The sequence below is a fragment of the Vulpes lagopus genome, chromosome 18, assembly GCF_018345385.1.
Source record: "Vulpes lagopus strain Blue_001 chromosome 18, ASM1834538v1, whole genome shotgun sequence".
NCBI lineage: Eukaryota > Metazoa > Chordata > Mammalia > Carnivora > Canidae > Vulpes > Vulpes lagopus.
This window is the reverse complement of record NC_054841.1, coordinates 30,060,883-30,081,411: the sequence shown is the minus strand read 5'-3', so window position 1 is coordinate 30,081,411 and position 20,529 is coordinate 30,060,883. Positions and strand designations below refer to the sequence as shown.

The 20,529-nt window shown below is 46.1% G+C and overlaps 1 protein-coding gene across 2 annotated transcripts in view; it reads right to left on the bottom strand.

The window, feature by feature from the left end:
* Positions 1–7,324: 7,324 nt before the first annotated feature.
* ATRN (attractin) overlaps positions 7,325–20,529 on the bottom strand; it is a 163,165-nt gene continuing 149,960 nt past the window's right edge. The window contains exons 27-29 of one of the 2 annotated variants that reach the window (XM_041732303.1): positions 18,834–18,941; positions 14,536–14,654; positions 7,325–11,811 (exon numbers count right to left, since the gene is read on the bottom strand). In XM_041732303.1, the coding sequence (XP_041588237.1) occupies positions 11,475–11,811; positions 14,536–14,654; positions 18,834–18,941 (564 nt within the window). In that variant the 3' untranslated portion in view covers positions 7,325–11,474. The remainder of the gene's footprint in view (positions 11,812–14,535; positions 14,655–18,833; positions 18,942–20,529) is intronic. The other variant, XM_041732301.1, reaches the window with a different exon arrangement.

Genomic DNA, 20,529 nt, shown 5'->3' with positions numbered 1-20,529 from the left:
AATCAACTCTCAGATCCTAGTGGCAGAGACTTCTGTTGCTTTGTCTTCTGTGCTAGTACTCAGATTCAGAAGCTATACCTCCCAGCCCCCCTTGCAGCCAGGAGGTGGTTATGTGACACAGTCCTGGTCATAAGTGGAAGTCAGAGGGGGCTTGCAGGAGAGTTCTTGAAACAGGAACAGAGTGGTTGACTGGCCCTTCAGCCGTTAGCTCCTCTCTCTTCTTCTTGCCCAGAACTCAGTGGCAGTGCCTGGGGATGTTTGTGCCATTTTGAAAATGGAGCCACGTGACATTGTGGGGCTACTGCCTCAGTCCACATCTGCCTTCCTCTAGACTCTTCATTATATGAGAAAAATGACATCTTTAGTTTGTTTAAGCCAATTTCTCCACAAACATCTGTTATTTGCAGCCAAACATAGTCTCGGATTATTCTACTGCCACCTCTGGGGCACCAGGGAGCCCCAGGATAACTTAGGGGACCCCCTGCTCAGTGTACCCAGAGTCTAACCCTGGCAGACACGCTAGAGTGGTGGTCCTCTGCTTTTCTATTCCCACATATTCTGTCTGCTTCTGCCCATGTGGAGAGTTGAATTCTTTCCTGGGGCCTAGGGAAATGTATCAGAAAGGTTTTCACAAGCTTGTGTGTGGCCAGCGCGGACCCAGTGTAGGGCAGGGTCATTGTGTTGACTTGCACAGATGTCTGGTGGGGAGAAGGTACAACGATGGGGGCCGAGTACTAAGTTTCTGCCTGCTTCCTTCTTCAAGACCTTGGAGACTCCTGAGGAGTGAAGGGTTACCCAGTCCCTCGGCCGCTCCTTCTCAAACCGAGTTGAGGCTTGTCAGGGGCCGCGAGGCAGATGGAGGTGCGTGTTTGTGCCTTGCTCAGAGGCCTCTCTGGACCAAGCTGCTGGGGATGTTGGGTGCTAACACAGCTCACAGCTGCCCTCTTCTCTAGAAGAAATGCCTATAAAGTTATACTCTGCTCCCAGAGGTAGACTGCAGCCATGGGTGGAGGGATAATTCTGTGCACCATTCATGTTCCAGAGCTCCCAGGGGAATCTGGCTGAAGCCAGATCATGGCTGAGACCATGTCTTCGCCTAGCACCTTCCCCTGCCTGCTCCTGGCTCCCTCACTCAGAGGGTTCCCTGAGGGCAATCCCTCTAATAAATCATGGCCGGGAATCCCTGTCTTGGGCTCAGTTTCTGGAGAACCTGACCTAAGAGACAGGGGTTAAGTGCAGATCACAGCAAAGCCCAGGCTTGGGGCTGTCCTGACCAGAAAAAGAGCCCCTGGCTCTGACACTATATATTTAGCAATACTAACAAACCCACGGACACCATATGTGGTAGCTATCAACCAGCCTTCCAGCTTTAGCCAGTAATCTAACTGGAACCAAACACAAATCAAACCTAAGCCTGCTTGGGTATGCAGCTGAGCAGTCCGGGCTTCAGGCACACCTGTCTCCAGGGGTTCAAGTGATGGTGCTTCCTTTGGTCTGTGCATGGCTTCCCTTCATAGCTAGGCAGGCTCTCACTGCAGGGTGGATAAGTAGCTGCAAATCTGCAGTCTCTCCTTTTAGGAATCTCTGCAGAGAAAGGCACCTCTCTTTCCCATCACTCATGGACTAAGGCAGGCAAGACCTTGGTAGGCCCAGCATGAGTTATAAGCCTCTTGCTGTGGCCTGGGAGTGGCATCAGCCCATAAAGATCACATGGAATGGGAAGGACAGTTCCCCAAAGGAAAAGAAGGAGGGATGTTGGGAAGAGCGAAGCTCAGAGTTCAGCCTATTCTTGCTTCACAAAGGAGGAATGTTCTTGACTGTCTTCACTTGCATGGGAATGGGCACCTACCTGTATGTGAGCTGGGGAGAAATGGGGTGTTTATGTGTGCTGGAAGCTGCAATGAAGTGAAAGCTCTTCACCATGATTGCATGGTGGCCCAAATGAAGAGTTAAATATCTCTAAATGACTGGCTGCATTTGTGAGTGTGTGAAACTTTCGCACTTCATTTTTTAAGTTATTTATTTATCTATACCCCATGTGGGGCTCGAACTCAGAACCAGCGAGATCAAGAGTCATGTGCTCTACTGACTGAGCCAGTTAGGCACCCCCATCACTTCAGTCTTTTACTCTTAGAATAAAATATAGGCATATGCCTTTCAAAAGATTGGGAAGGTGAAAAAGAGCAGAACCTAGTTGAAAGGCCCAGCTGGGTGTCTTCCTCCGGCACTTCTCTCCAGCTCAGGCATGGACTTTACCCAAATGCAGCCACTTAAACATCAGACAATGTGCTGCAGAAGAGGCTTCCTTCCTGGGTACGGTGGGAAAATGAAAGTTCACAGGGCTCCTGCTACCTGGCTCTCTGTTCTTCCCCTGAGTGAACATTTCCATGTGGGAGGCTTGAGGCCATTTGGCGCAGGGACCCAGGCAGCTCTGAACACAGAAGCCACGAGGAGGGGACCAGGCACTGTGGCTTACAAAGGCCACCATCTTGCCACCCCTGGGCCCACTGACTTTCCGAGGGTTTTGTTGCTGTCATGGGCTGAATGGTGGCCCCAAAGATATGTCCATATACTAAGCGCTGGACCCTGTGATCGTTACTTAGATGTAGGCAAAAGAGCAGAGCAAACATTATCTAAAAGAGCAAAAGATGTGATTATGAATCTGGACAGGAGGGGCTTATCTTGGATTATCTGATTGGATCCTAAATGCAGCCACATGCATCCTTGTAAGAGAGGCAGGGGGAGATTGGATAGATATGGTCGACGTGAAGACAGAGCAGAGACAGGAGTGCCGGTGGCAACCAGAAGCTAGAAGCAGCTGGGAGTGTGTTCTCCCCAGAGCTTCTGGGGGAGTGTAGGCCTGCCAACACTGGGATTCTGGAGTTTTGGTCTCTAGAACTGTGAGAAGAAATTTCTGTTTTAAGCCATCAAGGTTGGGGAATTTGTTACTCTAGCCCTAGGTAGCCCAGAGTTGTTGGAGTTTCACCTGAGAAGGTCTGGCTCATACATGGTGTTAAGTCTGGCCCAACACTGCAAGGCTGTCCCACTGTGGGCCCCATAACCAGGAACAGGTCCTGCCCTGTCATCTGCATTTGAGTGTTGGCCTCCATGTCCTTCCAGGTAGCCTGCTTGGTGTCACCCTCTCATATGCACTTGGGGAGGCTACAGTCCAGCCCTGGCTTCATCCCTGTGACTGGGCCTCCGCCAACTCTTGTCAACATTGAGCCTCTAGCTGGCAGGTGGCTGGGGGTGGGGGTGGGGGTGGGGAGTCGGGCAGAAAGGCAGGTGCTGGAAGCATCCATGGATTTATTGGTGGAAACTTCACGGGTCATGAATGTCCACTCTGGCTTAGGGCCTGTTGTCTAGGTGCAAGGTTGAAAAGGAATCACCCCTCCCTGCCCCACAGTTGAATCAGCAGTAGCTCAGTTTTATAGGAAATGTGGATATTGTTAGATGAGATTTCCAGAGTAGCAGGAGGACAGGGGCCACGTGGGGCTTCAGGAGACATCCCCCAGCTGGACAGTGACTTGCCAATGAGCCCAGCACATATAGCACAGAGCTGTGGCCCTGTCTTGCTGGACTGCAGGCCCCAGAAGGCCTGAGTTGAAGGATATCTTGGGAAGCTGTTCTGCCAAGAACATGTCACCCCACACCCAAAAGAACCTCCAGTCCAAGGCAGAAGATACAGAGAGAACACTTAAGATGAGTACACGCCAGAACAAAATACAGGACCTCAGAAGCTGAGCCCTCAAAAGATCAGGATGAAGCTAATGAGGAAGGGCCTACTGGGTGTGCAAATAGGTTCTGAGCCAGGCTGTCCCCAGCTCCCTGTGCAGTACGTTTCATACCGTCAGCAGGTCATGTGGTCTAGTCCCTTTCTTGTGTTGGCAACACAGGATGGGAGGGGACTCCTGTCAGGCATGTTACACAATTAGTAACACGAGACTGCAGGGTGTGTCTGTTCATATGAAACCCACACGCATGTGTGGATGGGGCTGGGGACTCAGATCCAGGAATGAGAGTGCCATTGGTGAATGTTCCAAAATGATGATCAGCTCTGCATAAAGTTTTGAAGGAAACAGTTTGGTTTTCTCTTGATTTACACATTTCTGGAAAACTGTATCAAACCAGCTCTCAAATCTTTGTAACAGGGCTGGGTTCTACACTAAAATACTTAGGAAATGATTTTTTTTTTTAAGATTTTATTTATTCATGAGAGACACACATAGAGAGGCAGAGACATAGGCAGAGGGAGAAGCAGGCTTCCTGCGGGGGCCCTATGCGGGACTTGATCCCAATGGGATCAAGCCCTGAGCCGAGGGCAGATGCTCAACCACTGAACCACCCAAGTGCCCCAGGACCAGATTTTCATCTGCACAAATGCTCAGCAAGAGGTTTTAAAATCTAGTGGGAGGTGGGTCAGTAATTAGGTGGGACAATCCTATGTGTCACAGGTTGACCATCTTCAGGCTCACCCACTAAGTCACAGCAGCACCTCCCTCTGCAACACAATAACCAACATGGCCCCTACCTACTCCCCAAATGTCCCCAGGAGGTAGTCCTGTGCCAGTTGAGAACTATGCCCTCCACGGGCCCGACTCCCAGGACTGTTACAGCAGCCCATTTTGTTTTTGCCACTCCAGCAGCTTTGGAACAGCTCAGACCCACCAGGCATTCTCTACCTCTAGGCCTCTGCACCTGCTGCTCTGACTACTTTTGATTGCTCTTCTCCCAGACATCCATGTGCTGGCTCCCACCTTCATTCAGCTCTCTGCTCAGCTGTTACCTGTCGGACTGGCCTTCCCCCACCCCACTAGTAGAGGAGCAATCCTTCTCCCCCTAGTCCCCACCCTGCACTTTCTGCCCCTACCTCATTCATACTTTCAAAGAACTTACCATCTGACATTGTGTACATTACCTGTCTCCCCAACAGGGAAGGGGATTTTTGTTTGTTTCATTCACTGAAATCCTTGGTCCCTATGCAATGTTTGGCCAGCACACAGTGGCCTGACTGAGAAGGACACCCTCATGCAGGGAGGAGGGGGATGGCAGACATACAGCGATTCTGAAATCCTCTGGAGCCCCGCCTTGGGGTGGGAGAAGTTCTTGAAAAGGCTCAAATCCATTGTTGAGGTACTGGGGGTGTGCGCCCTCAGACACACCTGCACAACCACCTCCTACCTGCAGGTCGTTCTAATGAAGGCTCCTCCAATAGGCACAGTGTTGTTCAGTTGTTTACATTTTTAGAGGTCAGACTAATTTGCTTCTTTGGCAACATAATTCTCTCAAAAAACTACACTTAAAAAAAGATATAATTACTTATTTTAGAGAGAGAATGGGGAGGAGGGGCAAAGGGAGAGACAGAGAAACAGACTCCTGGCTGTACAGGGAACCTGACTTGGGGCTCTATCTCATGATCCTGAGATCATGACCTGAGCCAAAATCAAGAATTGGACACTTAGCTGCGCCACCCAAGGGATCCCCAAACCTACACTTTGTATTTCTTTCCCAGGCAGATTCAGGGTCAGTGGTGACATTCCTGGTTCTTTCCTGGATGCAGTCCTCAGGTTGGCTGTCTTGGCTTCCTCATCCACATGCCCCTCCCTCCAAGATGCTGGCCTGGAGGTTCTGAGGAGCAGGCGGGAAGCTCACACCCTCCCTCCACCTGATTCCCACACCTGAGGGAGGCCCCAAGGCTTACTGGGTCTCTGGATCATGAGCACCCCCCCACCCCAACCCCTGCAAGACCCTGGATTTCCAGATTCTCCATCCCTTTCCCTTCGGCTTGTGGCTTGTGAATCAGCTAATTCTTTCTGGAAGTCAACTCTTCTTGTGATGCCTGGCCAAAGGCAGCCAATAATAACATATGCAATTCTGGTTTTTTTTTTTTTTTTTTTTTTTTTTTGACCTTCTTCCTTCTGAACTGAGAACTCAGTAGACACATAGACTACTTTCCAAGGTGTCAAACTTGAACAGACTCAGCAGATGTCTCGCCACTGCCTATCAGGGATCCCAGCTGTTCTGCTGTTGCCATCTGTTTGCTCCCTGGCTGCCACCTGGCTGAGACCTAAGCCAAAGCCATGCAGTTTAGGTTTTGGTTACGGATGCAGTATGCTTCAGGGTACCAATTTGTGTATTAGTGAGAGTAAGAAAAGCCACTTGTAATAAAGCCCCAAATCTCGGTGGGTCAGAGTAGACGTTTCCTTTCAGTGAGGCAAAGACCAGCACACAGCTCTGCTGATGTGCAGCTTGCCTCCAATTGGTGATTCAGGGACCTGCGCACCTTCCGACATCGTCGGCACCTGACCTCCAGGGAGTCCCACGCGGGGGCACCGTGTGGGCCAAGTTTGGAACTGGTGTCCATCACTTCTTCCAACACTCCTTTGGCCGCAGCTCAGTTTATGGCTCCCCACCTAACCTGTGTGTCCAGTGGCAAAATCTAGCAGGTTTGGTGAACACATGGTGTTGTCTCTGCCACAAACCACACACTCAACAGGTTTTGTCCTGTCTCAAGCAATTGGTGGCTCCCATAGCCCTCTCCCCAGAACAGTTTCATGGCACCTGGCAGTGGCCACCAGCCCAACCACTGACCTCTCCAGCCCAGTCCCAAGCACTGGTGGGTCGGCCAGACATGGTGCCCCAGCCTCCCTCCCCTACATGAACCATGGCATTTGAACCCCTTATGCCCATCTCGTCCTTCTATGGTTCCTGCACTTCACACCAGGGCCCTGAAGCGCTGTTCTGACCCTGCTCCAAGTGCAGGAACCACACCTGCAGACAAAGCTTTGTGGGTGGCAAGAACACCAAAAACTCAAAACCAAGGACAATGCTGTGGCCATGGAGTACTCAACCTATCAGCATACCTGAGATTTAGCAGTCTGGAAAACCTAAACATTTAGAAATGCAGGCGAGAACAAGGTGAAAGAGCTAGGGCAGCTGGGTGGTTTGGGTCTCAGCCCAGGCTGTGCCCTGCCCCACCCCACCCCCACCCTGGGGAACCCTCCCCATGCCAGGGCAGAGCTGCTGTACACACCTGTCTCCCTCCCCAGCACTGTCATTTCAAGGGCAACACAGGCCACAGTGGGGACACCGGGAGTCTGCTCACAAGCTGTCCAAGGCTCTCTCTACCCCACGAGGCAGCCGAGGTGCCTACCCTACTGGTTTTATACCTTGCCCTTCACCAAATGTCAAGTGCTTACTCATGGACAGTTTGAAAAGTGGTAACCATTTAAAAAAATTTTTCCCTTTTCTTAAGGGTCTAATGAGCAAACTGTAAACACAAATGAAACACAATCAAAATTAAACACCCAAAGCATAAACCACATTTTTACCAGATCTACTTTTATTTCAGAAGGAAGTTTGTATTATAGTATTTACTTTTGTTTATATACAAGTTCTTCACATTTGTGTTTAAAATGCACAGACCTCCCTTAATTCTCTTGTTCCTGCTTAAATTAGCTGTTATTTTACAATACAAAAAATACCAAAAAATTGCAGTCCTAAATGTATGTATAACACCCACAGTCCCCAGCAATGAAATAGTTTACAATACTTACTCCATATTTACATGAGTGCAATAGATGCTAAATTATACATATTAACAAACTAAGCTTGAATCCAAACCAAAAATAAAAACAAAAACCGTAAATACCTATAAAACAAAAACATTTCCAGAGCCAGAATTAGTTCAACAAAACAGGCTTCACTAGTGTTTAGAATGTTTTGTGCACAAATTTCAGTTACTGAAAGTCGATTCCATTATTGCCTTTGAAAGAGAAGGCGCGCCAGTTCTCCTCTCTGCTCCACATCATCTCCCTGCAGGTAAGGGTAGTTAGGAGTTTGAATGAATCCGGGCAAATGTCTCTTGGCGGGCCTGCCATCACGGTGATATTTATGGTTGGAGCCGAGTTTGGTAAATTGGGCAAACGTTTCAGAGAGCTGGTGCATGGCCCGAGGACAGACCCTCCACCTTCCTGGGTCTGTCCTCGGGGTGGCCACTTCTCACAGAAATCACCACGAGGAAAGAAAGGTCTCTTGGGATGAGGGGCTCAAGCTGGGTTTTGCTGTTAATTCCAAAGACTTCTTTTCCATCTTCGTCACCACTCTAGCATTAGCTTAGGTTGTTAGTAAGTGCTTAGTGAGTATTCATTGTGTGTGGATGGATGACAGAAATTAAAGGATCAAAGGTGTTCTTGAAAATGACACCAGCACCCAAGGAAGTGAATCCCCACGCCCTCCCCAGATACACTCTGTGGGACGATGGAGCAAGTTGCACTAAGATGGGAACGTCTTTTTTCTACAGAGTGCTCTGGCTTTCTCACATGTTAGCTCCAGACTTTGAGGTGCATCTCCAATCTGGCGCTTCAGGCCTCACCCATGGATGTTGTTTTCCTGTTGCTGACCGTCTTCTGTCCAAGGCTACTTTTCCTCTGGGTTAGCTCAGGGGAGTATAGGTTGCCTTTTCTCCATGTCTCCTCCCATCTTTTAGAGGTGATCTCACAGGAAGCGCAGAAGTTCCCCCACACTGTTGTGTGTGTAGGATGAGGAGTTGGGGGTGGACAGGAGGTGAGGGTGTGTGTGGTTCTCCAGGAGGAAATGGGAGCTATCTGTCAATGAACTAGCCACCCTACTCCCACCCCTGGTTTTCAGTATGGAAACCACAGTCCTGGGAAATGGTCATTACAATTCTAGACCAAATGGAACAAAAAGCAGCCTGGAAAACCCCTTTCTGGAAAATCTGACACAGTCTTTGAACTTAGAGACTAAGAGAAACACATCTCAGAACAAGATTGGTCATCCCTGGCCATGCACAGCACCAAGAGGCTAAAAGAAAGACTTACGACTCACTTGCAGAGCCAACAACAGTGCCAGCAACATGCCTACTGCCTTCAATTCTCCTCACACAATGCTGTTTAAATGGGCTCAATACCCAATTTCTCCCCTGTGTACTGACAGCTGATTTCTGTTTTGGAGTCAACCAACTCATACCAGATGCATTTGGACACACTGGCACACTGGGGATGCCTTTTTCTGGCTTTGTTATCAATCAGGGCCCAATGAGAGGACTTCTTCAAACTTGGATATCCGGTACGTGGCACAAAGACATATTAGGTAAAACTCAGACACCATTACGTTTAATAAAAATACCTTAACATAGTTTTGTTTTATGTACACTCTGAATGTCTGAACACTCTGGACACTACTGTATAATTATGTACAAGTGCAACATCAATGTTTTCATGACTATTTTAACTTATATACAGGCTCTCCTGTGACCCGCAGGTATTCCTCTGAAGTTCCAGATGATGCCCTCTTGGTAACTGGCTCCTAAACTGAATGCCTCTGTTTCCTGCCACTCTCTTCCTCTGGCCTGGGCCTGGAGGAAGCTGTCTATTGGCTGCAAAGGAGAAGCAGGTGGATTCGGCTGTTTCTTCACTGTTGGAGAATTAAACATCACTTGCTCCTTTTTTCCTTCCTTTTAAAAAATAAACTTTTAGGAAAAACAAAACAAAACAAAACAAAACCAGGTGGCTATGGGACATGGTGCATGTTATTTCAAGGCCTGGGAACCCATGGGGAAGAGTCTTATTTGGCCAAAGAAACACTGATCCTTTGAACAAACAAGGATTTTCCTTGTGGGAGGTCCCTCTCCAGTGGCCTCCCTCTCTCTGGCAAGAGGCCTCATGGCAATTACAGGGGTACAGTGCCAGTCTGTGGCAGGCTCTCTGTGGGTGCCGTGATGTGGGGCAGGGATGTGGGAAGCTTGGAAGAGAAGGGGTCTTTTCTAGAATTGTCTGCTCTTTGCCAATGATGTGAAAAAGCAGCTTTTTGAGAGGTGAGTCTCAAAGTAGAGATGTTTTATGCATCAGACAGTGTTTTAGGGTTCAAATTTCAATTTTAGGGTTTCAACATCTTTCCAGGCAACTCTTCATGGGTGAGGGGTTGGTGTTGGGAAGGAGACAATGTTCCTACCATAGGCACTGCATTTAAAGGTGAAATGCTGCAGGCTTTGCTCTTTAGAGTATTAATTCTCCAAACTGACAAACAAGCATGGTTGTGTAGAGGCCCTACAGGGCAATGCCAGAGAACCCCAAGTTTCGAAGCAGAAGAGAGACCTGGGGAGGCTGCCGCATCCTGCCAGAACACAGAGCACCATACACAGGGACACCATGACACCCAGGTAGTGGCCTGGAGAGAAGAGCAGGATCGCCCTACTCCACTTAAACTTGGTCACCTTCTCCTTAGCATAGTTATTCATCCTCCATTTTATCTGTGTGCTTTTCATCCTTCTCAGTGGTCACTGCCCTGCACCATCCGGTCTGGGAAGGAGGATGGGAGAGCCTAGCTGAGCCTCTCCTGGAGGAGAGCAGAGGAAACGGTTCCAGGTCTTTCTCCAGGCTTTGGGTGTGAGATTCCCCCTGCAGCCTGAGGATGACCCAGCAGCTCAGAGCACTCTACAGGAGCACACTGTTGCTCTTTGATGCAGGGATTCCAAGTGCTGTCATGCTCTTTTCTGCTCAAGGGAGATATGTAACATGAACAAGTCCCTTCCACTGTGGTGTCCTGGCAGGAGTGGCCAGATGGGCTGGAGCAAATGTCAGGCCTGCAGTGGGGGGCAGGGGGCCCACGAGGACCACACCTTATTTAGTGCTTCTTTTGACAACAACAGACAGGAGCTTTCACAGTTTGGTCATTTCTTCTTTCCTCTCATTGCCTGCTGCTAGGTTAAATGTTCTCTGGGGTGAGAAAATTCTTTCCTGGCTGCAAATTAGATTTTATAAAAAGAGCAGATTGCCAATGGTAGCTATTTAAATTTTATGTGAATGTAGGAATGCAATTATGGAAAACTTAGGCTTACTAACTTTTCAATTGCTAGATCTATTTCAAGTCTAGGCACTTAGTGTGTGTGTAAGTGTGTGTGTGTGTGTGTGTGTGTGTGAGAGAGAGAGAGAGAGAGAGAGAGAGAGAGAGAGACAGGAAAAGAGAGAAAGGATTTCAAATGGATTAAGACTAAATTAATCAAGTTGCTATAGAAAACTACCTATTACATCATTTTACATTCTAAGTAACACTGCTGACCTTGACATTTAAAATAGCCCCCTTCTACCTTAATTTGATATGATTCAAAAGAGATGGACCATTATTAATTCTCAACTAGAAAAAAGCTACTCCCTGCAAGAGAGAGATTTGCCTACATCGTGCAAGAATAAGTAGCACATCTTTTAAAAAAGATAGCAGGCTTCAGATGAGAACAAATTCATTCATCTGACTAGTTTTTAAAAGACCATGTTCAAGAACAACTGGTAGTGAATGTCTACTTGTAAACACAACATCTTTTGTTTTTTGCCAAGTTGAGACGGCCCCAAGAACAGTTTTCCACAAGTGAACCTGAGTGTCGTTCCAGCTCTCTCACTCACTCTACCCTGGCCTCCTCCAGCAAAACTGGATCACCCCTGGACCTGCAACTAAATCAATTATTTCCTATGCAAAAGTAAAAGGTTAGATGCTGGAGCACAGATGGGAGAAACCGGCAAAGAAAGCTCGTGGACATGCAGAGGAGTCGGATGTTTCGAGGGTTTCCAGTCTTCGGCCCGCTCCACACAGCATCTCCCCGCCTGCCCCCCTCCTTGCAGACGGCGCTGGCACGCCGCACCCGGCTTGCTCCTGGACAGTTCCCAGCCCAGCCTCAAATGCAGGTCCCGGGCTGTGCAGGGGGCTGCTGCTTCCGGTTTCTCACGCCTCCTGACTTCTCTTTGTACACTATTGGCATCTGCTGAGAAATGTCCACCAGGGCGCTGGCCACCGCAAGACCTGGGGGAAAGCCCACAGGGAACATGTGGTAAGGAGCAGTTTGCTTTATGTTTAAAAATAATTCCAAAAAACTTTTTTACATTCCTGGAGTGCAATGAGCAAATCAGTAAGTATACAGAGGAAAAGTCTCCCTTCCACGTTGTCCCTTCCTCCACTCACTAATGCTTTCAGCCATTTGTATATATTCTTTCAGAGTTTACTGATGCAAATACAAATATATATTCTTATTCCCTCCCCTACTTTTTACACAAAAGATGTGTAAGCTTGCTGTTCAGCGGATCAATGAAGCAAAGAGCTCTGCCTGGCAGTTGGAGCATTTAAATAAGATTGCAGTCATGCTCTAAGTGCTAAATTTTTCCTGTGGGTCTCCAAAAGGGTGCCAAGAAAAAGCAGCACTCTTTATAAGTAAATTCAGATTCTTTCCTCATCACTCAGCCAGCACTAGTTATTTCTGTATCTATCCTGTGACGCAGGTTAGGACAGACTCTGGGGCCAGGCTTTGGAATAAGCAAGGTTCTTTAACCATACCATACCATACCTCCGTTTCTTCATTTGTAAAACGGGGGCAGTAACAGTAGAGGGCATGTGGAAGGAGTCACTGAGTGAATCCATGTAAAAACCTTAGAATGGTACCTGGCTCATCACCTCCCCACCTCCACCACCTCTGCCTTAGGGACAAGTGGTTCCAATCTCCCTTTTGTACTAGGAACTGATTAACTTGGGTGTTCTGGGGTATGGCATAAGTACAGAGAAGCCATCACCTCAGATGGCAGCTTTAAAAAAAATTTTTTTTTCCTCTCAATACCATGATTCCTTTAACAACATGTTTCCAGCATTCCCAGTTAGGCCAAGGTGTCCTACAGGAAAACCTGGGTTAGACCTACAGGGGGTCTGGCTGGTGTTAACAGAAGGGAGGGCAGAGCTGGTGCGGCTGGCCATGGAGAAAGCTGACTTGGCTGGTGTGGTACAGAGAAGCCAGCTTGTTTACATGCTTATTCCATGACTGCTTGCCCTAAGCAGAAAGTGCCTTTTAGGATCTATTTTTGGAGGTTTATTACGTATGTCTGGTTCTCAATTCCAACAGTTTAATGCATATCTAAATAAAATGCTACGTTCTACCTTAAAAAAAAAAAAAAAAAACAAATGTCCCTTGGGGAAGGCACATTTCTGGGGGAGCTGGATCCTCAACACACGTGAGCAAGCCAGTGGAGGCTGAGAACCCTGCTAAGGTTCTCAGGAGCTGGGTTAGTGTGCTTGTTACTCCACTGCATTGAGCCTATAGAATGGAGGAATGGGGCAAGTGGGGAATCCATATCAGTGACACTGTAGAGCAAAGGCAGAGCCAGGTGTTCTGGGAGTCCAGAGGAAGGGCCACCTAAAATAGGGTACAGAAGAGGTAAAAGGGATGCAGTGAGAAGATCTTCATCAGGAATTGAAGGGGATGGGGCAATCAGGGCAGGAAAAGGGCAGGGCAGGAAAGGCCGCTTTCCTAATTCTAGCCAGGGCCTTGCTCTCAGGGAGCACAGGCCAAGTTTGCTGAGCTGGGAAGTGGCAGGAGACAATGTCCCAGAGTTCAGGTCAGTGGGTCATTCTGCCCTCAACATGGGTAAGGCTGAGTTAGGAGCTGAACTCCTATCCCTAGGTGAAGGCAAATCAAGTTGTTCCCCTAGGAAATGAAGACAATAAAGGCTGGCCTGGCCAAGCCTAAAGGCCTCCTCATGAGGACCCAGAAGTCATTTAGAAAGCTCAACTGGAGGTGGCTCTGAATCTGAGGGCTGCACTTGGGGGGCTATGGAGCTCAGGAGCTGGGCAAGGATTCTGGGACACACTTTATCATAGACACAGGGCTTTCTTTAGCCAAGGCAACCCTGACCCCCAGAATTGTTTCAACTGAAAGCTGTCTAAAACATATTGTGCATCTTGTCTGAAGCATCCCTCCAAAGTACTCCATGATTAATCGGAGTTAATATTTCCACAACTGTATTCCATATCTCCTTAGTGTTTGGTAAGAGGATGTTTATCGAAATTATGATTGCATGAAATCATAATTGCATGAAAGACACTGGTAAAGTGTTACATAGTAAACTGCAAACATGTTTATGACAGTTTTATGAAAAAAGAATAAAAATGAGATCTATACAATAATTTCAACAAAGCTGCTGGCCAGGGCTAGAAAGGAAAAAACAATGAACACTGGCGAGTGCGGGATGGTAGGACTGTGAGTACATTTCCAAGACTTCCCTTAAATTATTATAACTGCGGTTTGTGCCTTATATTTAAAACAGAGCGAAAAAGCAAAAGAAATTTCATAAGGTTGGAAATGCCAATTTGAGAGTGGCCAGCTTGGAGGAGCTAGCGGGGAGCTACAAGAGTAGGTAAGATAACTGTGAAAGAGGATATGGATGGAGGGGAGAAGCCGTGAGGAAGGGAGAAGAGACAGGGAAGGGGCGGCAGAGCTAGAGCTGAGGAAAAGCAGCAGCAAGGGAAGGTGTGGCTAGAAATATCAATGCCACCAGGAGGGTGTGGGAGCCAGTGCAGGGAGGGGAGCTCTGAGCACCTCCCTGGGAAGGAATCATGGCCTCAGGACAGACAGTTCAGGGAACACAAGGGACAATGGAGTCTCCCTGAATCCTTACAATGACACAAGGCAGGCACGTGCCTATGGTTCACTACCACTTCTACACCCAAGTTCGCAAGTCTAGTTTGTCACTGGCCCTCATCTACTCACCTGACTGTCCAGGAGGAGGGATTCCACCGAGCCCTCGAGGAAGCCTCACAAACACAGACAGGACAGCAGCTTTGTTGCCAAAACACGGTTCCAGGGCAATGGGTTTGGGAACAGTCTGGTGGAATAAAACAAAGAGTTACCCAAGGTGGAGCTTCTCCAGTGTTAATGATGCAGCCTTCACATGTGATTTTTAAAGATGCCCTCTATGAGTTTCTATTGCTGTGTAGCACAGAACAAATAAACAAATTACTAACTTAGTTGCAAAACAGCACCTATTTATTATCTATCTCAGTTCGGCAGGTCAGAAATCCAGGCGAGCTCTGAGGCTTCCTGCTTACAGATACAGGTTTGTTCATTTCTTCCATCCATTCTTATTTTCACAGGTGGACTTGGTCAAGTCAGCCTCGGGGCCAGCTCTTATCTGGAGGCTCTAGGGAAGAATCTGTTCAAAACTTATTCAAGAGGCCTCAGGGAGGGCAGCAGAATCCAGTTCCTTGGTGTGGGTCTAAGGTCCCCATTTCCTTCCTAGTGGTCTGCAGGGAGCCACTCTCTCCCAGAGGCTTCGTCCTATGGCCCCTCCAGCTTCCAATCCGTGCAAGCGTACCAAGTCTTCTCATGTTTCCTCTTCTGCCACCAGCCAGGGAAAATCCCTCGGTATCTTAAGGTTTCTGCTGTCTTGGGATTTGTATTACTTCTGTCCAATCCCTTTATATAAAGAAGCACCTAGAGTAGTGTTTGACTGAAAAACCATGAGCTGGGAATCTTGGCCATCTTTAGAATTCTGCCTGCCATACCCCCAAATATGTCATTCATTTCTTCAATCTGCTTGAAGAAAATGACTTCTGGAACCTCTGTGGCTACAACAGAGGGAAGGACGGGGCAGGTGAGAGGACTGTGACCTAGATCAGTGTGGTGACAGCAACGGAGGTTGAAGACAGAGCCAAAGCCATGCTGATGTAAAGAGAATGAGAACAAGTGCGGACTAAGTTCAGCTCCAGGACTTTTGCCTGAGTGGCTAGGATGAGATACCTAGTTGGGGGGGGGATATGCCATGGAGAGGTATAGGGGATAATATCCAGAGCTCAGCTTTGGATGCTGAGACATCCATGTGGGGGCACAAATAAACAAGCAATTGGATATAGGAGTGAAAGGCTCACAGGAGATGTCTGAGCGGAGAGATCATGGTGTTAAAATAAACCCATGATGGAAAAGATCACTTCTGTGGTCTGAATGTGTCCTTCTAAAATCTGTATGTAACGTCTGAATGCCCAATAGGATGATATCTGGAGGTGAGCCCTTTAAGAGGTGATTAGTGCCCTCATAAAAGGGACCCTACAGAGCTCCCTGCCCTCCGGCATATAAGGGCAGAGCAAGAAAGCACCATCTACGAACCAGGAAGGCGGCTCTGATCAGACAATGAATCTGCCAGCACCTCAATCCTAGACTTCCTAGTCTTGAGGATTGTGAGAAATTTCCGTTGTTTCTACGATACCCAGTCTCTGGCACCTTGTCATAGCAGCTCAAACAGACTAAGACAGTCACTGGAGTAGTGGGCATAAAAGATGTGAGAGGAGGCCCAAAGACTGAGCCATCTCTAGAGGTGTGGGGAGATGGAGAAGGTTGAGCAGCCAAAGAGTGAGAGTGTGTGGTGTCCTGGAAGGACAGTCAAGAAAGTGTTTGAAAGAGTAACCAACTGGGTCATACTGGGCTATCAACATAGGACGTATGGTGCTGTTTAGTACTTCAGATTTGTCTATTTTTTTTAACCCTACAAATTGTTATTTTATCATGTTTGCTAGATTCCTTATGTGCTTACCATTTCATTGTCTTGCTATTCCTTCTTATACCTCACTCCATTCTCCTGGCTAGTTTTTCTTTCTTTAACACATCCTATAGACATTTCTCTTATAAGCTTTCAAAATCTTCCTTCTGTCCTTGTTTTTAGGAGACAGTTACTGGGCCTGATGTTCGAGGTTGGCAGTTCTCTTGATGTCATCTGGAGACATTCTTCCAAACTCTTTTGGCTTCTGGTGTTACTAATGAGAAGTCAGCTGTTGCTTTGTCATTTCCTTTAGGTGATTTCTTTTTTTCCCCAGTTATTTTTTTAAATGTAGTCAACACACATAACATTTACCACCCTAACCCTTTTAAGGTGTACACTTCAGAGGTATTAAATAGATTCATACTGTTATGCAACCATCACCACCATCCATCTCCAGAATTGTTTTCATTTTGCAGAACTGAAACCCCACACCCATAGTGACTCCCTATTTCCCTCTCCCCCCACCCCTGAAAACCACCATTATACTTTGTCATTATGGATTTGATTACTCTAGGTAACTCAGAAAAGTGGAATCATATAGTATATATATTTTTTGTGGCTAGCTTATTTCAATTAGCATAATGTTCTCAAGGTTCATCCATGTTGTAGCAGGTGTCAGAATTTCCTTCCTTTTTACACTGAATAATATTCCTTTGTATGTGTAGACCACATTTGGCATACCCATTCATCTACTGATGGACATTAGAGATGTTCCCATCTTTTAGCTATTGTGAATAATGCTGTGAACATGGATGCACAAATACATCTTTGAGACCTGGCTTTCAATTCTTGCAGGTATATATCCAGAAGGGGAATTGCAAGATATGGTAATTCTGTTTTTATTTTTTTGAGGAAGAACAATACTGTTTTCCACAGCAGCTCCAACATTGCACATTCCCACTGACAGTGCTCAAGGGTTCCAATTTCTTCACATCGTGGCAATCATACAATGTATATATAAAATACATGTTAGGTCTTCTCATTTTATTCTCCATATTCTTATCTGTCATATTTTTCATCTTCTTGTCTCTCTGTTCTGCATTCTGTGTAATTTCTTCAGAGTCATCTTCCAGTTCAAAAGTTCTCTTCACTAGTGTCTGATGTGCTATTTATTTAGCATGTAAACTGAGTTATTTTAGAAATTTTAACCACTATATATTCCATTTTTTTGGTAAGGTTACTTATTTAAGTAATCTTTATACCCAACGTGGGGTTTGAATCATGACACAGATCAAGAGTCACGTGCTCTACCGACTGAGCCAGCCAGGTGCCCCTAAATGTTCCATTTCATTTTTTTTGATCTAGTCATTGATTCATGGTGTCCTCATCTTTATGATTCCATCTTTCCCACCTTCAAACATTTCATAAAGAGCTAGCTATATTATACTCTTTAGATGACACTCTAACATATGAAGTCCTGTCTACACCCTCTGTCCACAGTGTCTGTTAACTCATATTCCTGGTGGCTTGTCTCTCTTGTCCTTGGTGATCTCTGACTGCTTGATCTTGATCGGTGGGGATCCTACATGGCTGAACTGGGGAAGCTTTCCCACAGAGAGGATCTGCACCTATGTCAGCTGGGAGTCATGGTGTGTTACCAATCTGGAACCACTTCAGATCACACATCATTCTGGTTTGGTTCATGATTTGTTCTTTTTTGGGAGGAAGGATAGGAGAGTATTCCCTGGGAATTTCACCTACTTCCTATGAACTCAGTAATGCATTTGTAAGTATTTTAAAATTCAGGATCTAAAGCTGTTTCCCGGGATCCCTGGGTGGCGCAGCGGTTTAGCGCCTGTCTTTGGCCCAGGGCGCGATCCTGGAGACCCGGGATCGAATCCCACATCGGGCTCCCGGTGCATGGAGCCTGCTTCTCCCTCTGCCTGTGTCTCTGCCTCTCTCTCTCTCTGTGTGACTATCATAAATAATAAATAAAATTAAAAAAAAAATAAATAAAGCTGTTTCCCCAGAGTATCTGATACATTTCATCATTTTGCCAAAATAGAAACTTTTATCACTTTCCTCATCTTTTTTTTTTTTGAGGAGTCAGAAATATTTACATTCCATAGAATGCAGAGTGAATTATAATTTTTGCCCATTGAAGAAAATTCCCTAAAATACTTAGAAGCAATGATTCAATTTAGCTCTTTTCCAATACAAGTTTTAAAGTATTATGTCACAGAATACTTACAAGAATTTGAGACAAACCATTTACATATTAAAATTCCTTGAACAAAAAAATAATAATAAAATAAAATAAAACTCCTTGAACATGGGAATGCTTAACAACATGAATGAAACACTGAAAAATGAAAGCAAAAGAACACCTGACAACGTCAGTGTGTTGCCTTATTGTTAAAGAGAGAAAGGAAAACATAATTACGAGGCAACGGAACAAGTTTCTTGTTCTTTGTGGTTTCTCAGAAGCCTGAGTTCTGACAAGTTTTCGGGGCTTTTGAATCACATTCTCACCTTTATACTCCCTCCAATAAGATCAGGAGGCTCTTCATCTGTTTCCAAGGCAACGTTTACAGAGGCAAAGGGGCGACTGGCCATCTGCTGCATCTCTCGAAGAAGTTGCTATGGGGTAATATGGCAAATGTTAGCGCACCGAGTGCTGAGGGGATTTTATTAAGGAATACTACATATTAAAAGTACCCCATCCTCCCTGGTTCAAACAAAGAAGTCCAAAATGATATTTTTGAGATAGCTGGAGAAAACTGGACACAGACCAGGTATCAGATAACATTAGGACCTACTAAATTTTGTTGAATGTGATAACAGCACTATCATCATATCAGAAAGTCCTTACCTGACCTGTTAGAGATACACGCTAAAATACTGATGGACAGGATGTTATGATGCCTGCTTATTAAATATATAAAATAAATGATGTAACCCTATCTCCTCATATTTTCATTTCTAGATTAAAGCCTTTCCCACTTCTTTCTTTCTACTGAAACCTGAACCAAATGTTGACACTGCAGATAGCAACAGAAAGAGCTCTTTGTTCACAGAGGTGGTATAAGCTGAAAACAAACAAGTGTGAAGTTTGGCAGAGTTAGAGGGACAAGCAAGGGCCTTGGATTTAGGGGAGGCTTGGATGTGAATCCTTGATCCAATTTCCAGCTGCGTCACCTTAAGAAAGGTGTTTAAAGTCCCTGGGTTTCAGTTCCCTCTTCTCTGAATTAGGATTTTTAAACCTGTGTTACAAGGATTAAAGGAGACACTAACCAGCTGAGTGCCCAGCACATGGTGGATCAATCTATATCATTCATATATCATTAAGGATATTGGAGATCCAGGCATGTCACTGAAGCCTGGAGGTCATGCCATGGAAGACAACCAGGCCTTCCTGCAAACCACCAATGTGGAACTATGGTAGGAGACAGAATCTTAGTCTGGGTAGACAATGGCTCTGGTTTAGAAGGATATTTTTATGTTAAACATTTTCTTAAAATACTAATAACAACATTCTAGATCTCATCAAACTGTTGGTCCATTTACTCAACAAATATGTGGAGCAACCCTACTTTGGGTTCTGTGCTACCCCAAGAGCTAGAGTCCCAGTAGGACAGAACACCTCTGCTCCTCCAGTTTGGAAGTTCCTTTACAAAGAGTGCATGAGATAATGTGTGGACAAACAAGTAACATGGGGCCTGGCATAGAGCAAGCACTTAAGCAGCGTTAGTTTGTTATTATTTTTGTTGTTACAAATATCATTAAGTCATTTCTTCTACAATTCTGAGAGGGATAAACATGACTAACAGTGTAGAAATGTAGAAATATATTCTGAACAGTCGGGTTCACAGAAATTTCAAATCACAAGGGCAAAAGCTTAATTTGTTGATCAACTGTCATAAGCTACTTTTTTTTGGTGGTGGTGGGGAGAGAATTTTAAAAGTATAACCTGGAATTTTTAAAGAAATTTAAATGATTTAAAAAATAAAATGCTGGAAAAAAAAAAATGCTGGGCAGCCTGGGTGGCTCAGCGGTTTAGTGCTGCCTTCGGCCCAGGACATGATCCTGGAGACCTCGGATCGAGTCCCATATCAGGCTCCCTGCATGGAGCCTGCTTCTCCCTCTGCCTGTGTCTCTGCCTCTCTCCCTCTCTCTCTCTCTCTCTCTCCCATGAATAAATAAATAAAATCTTTAAAAAAATATGCTG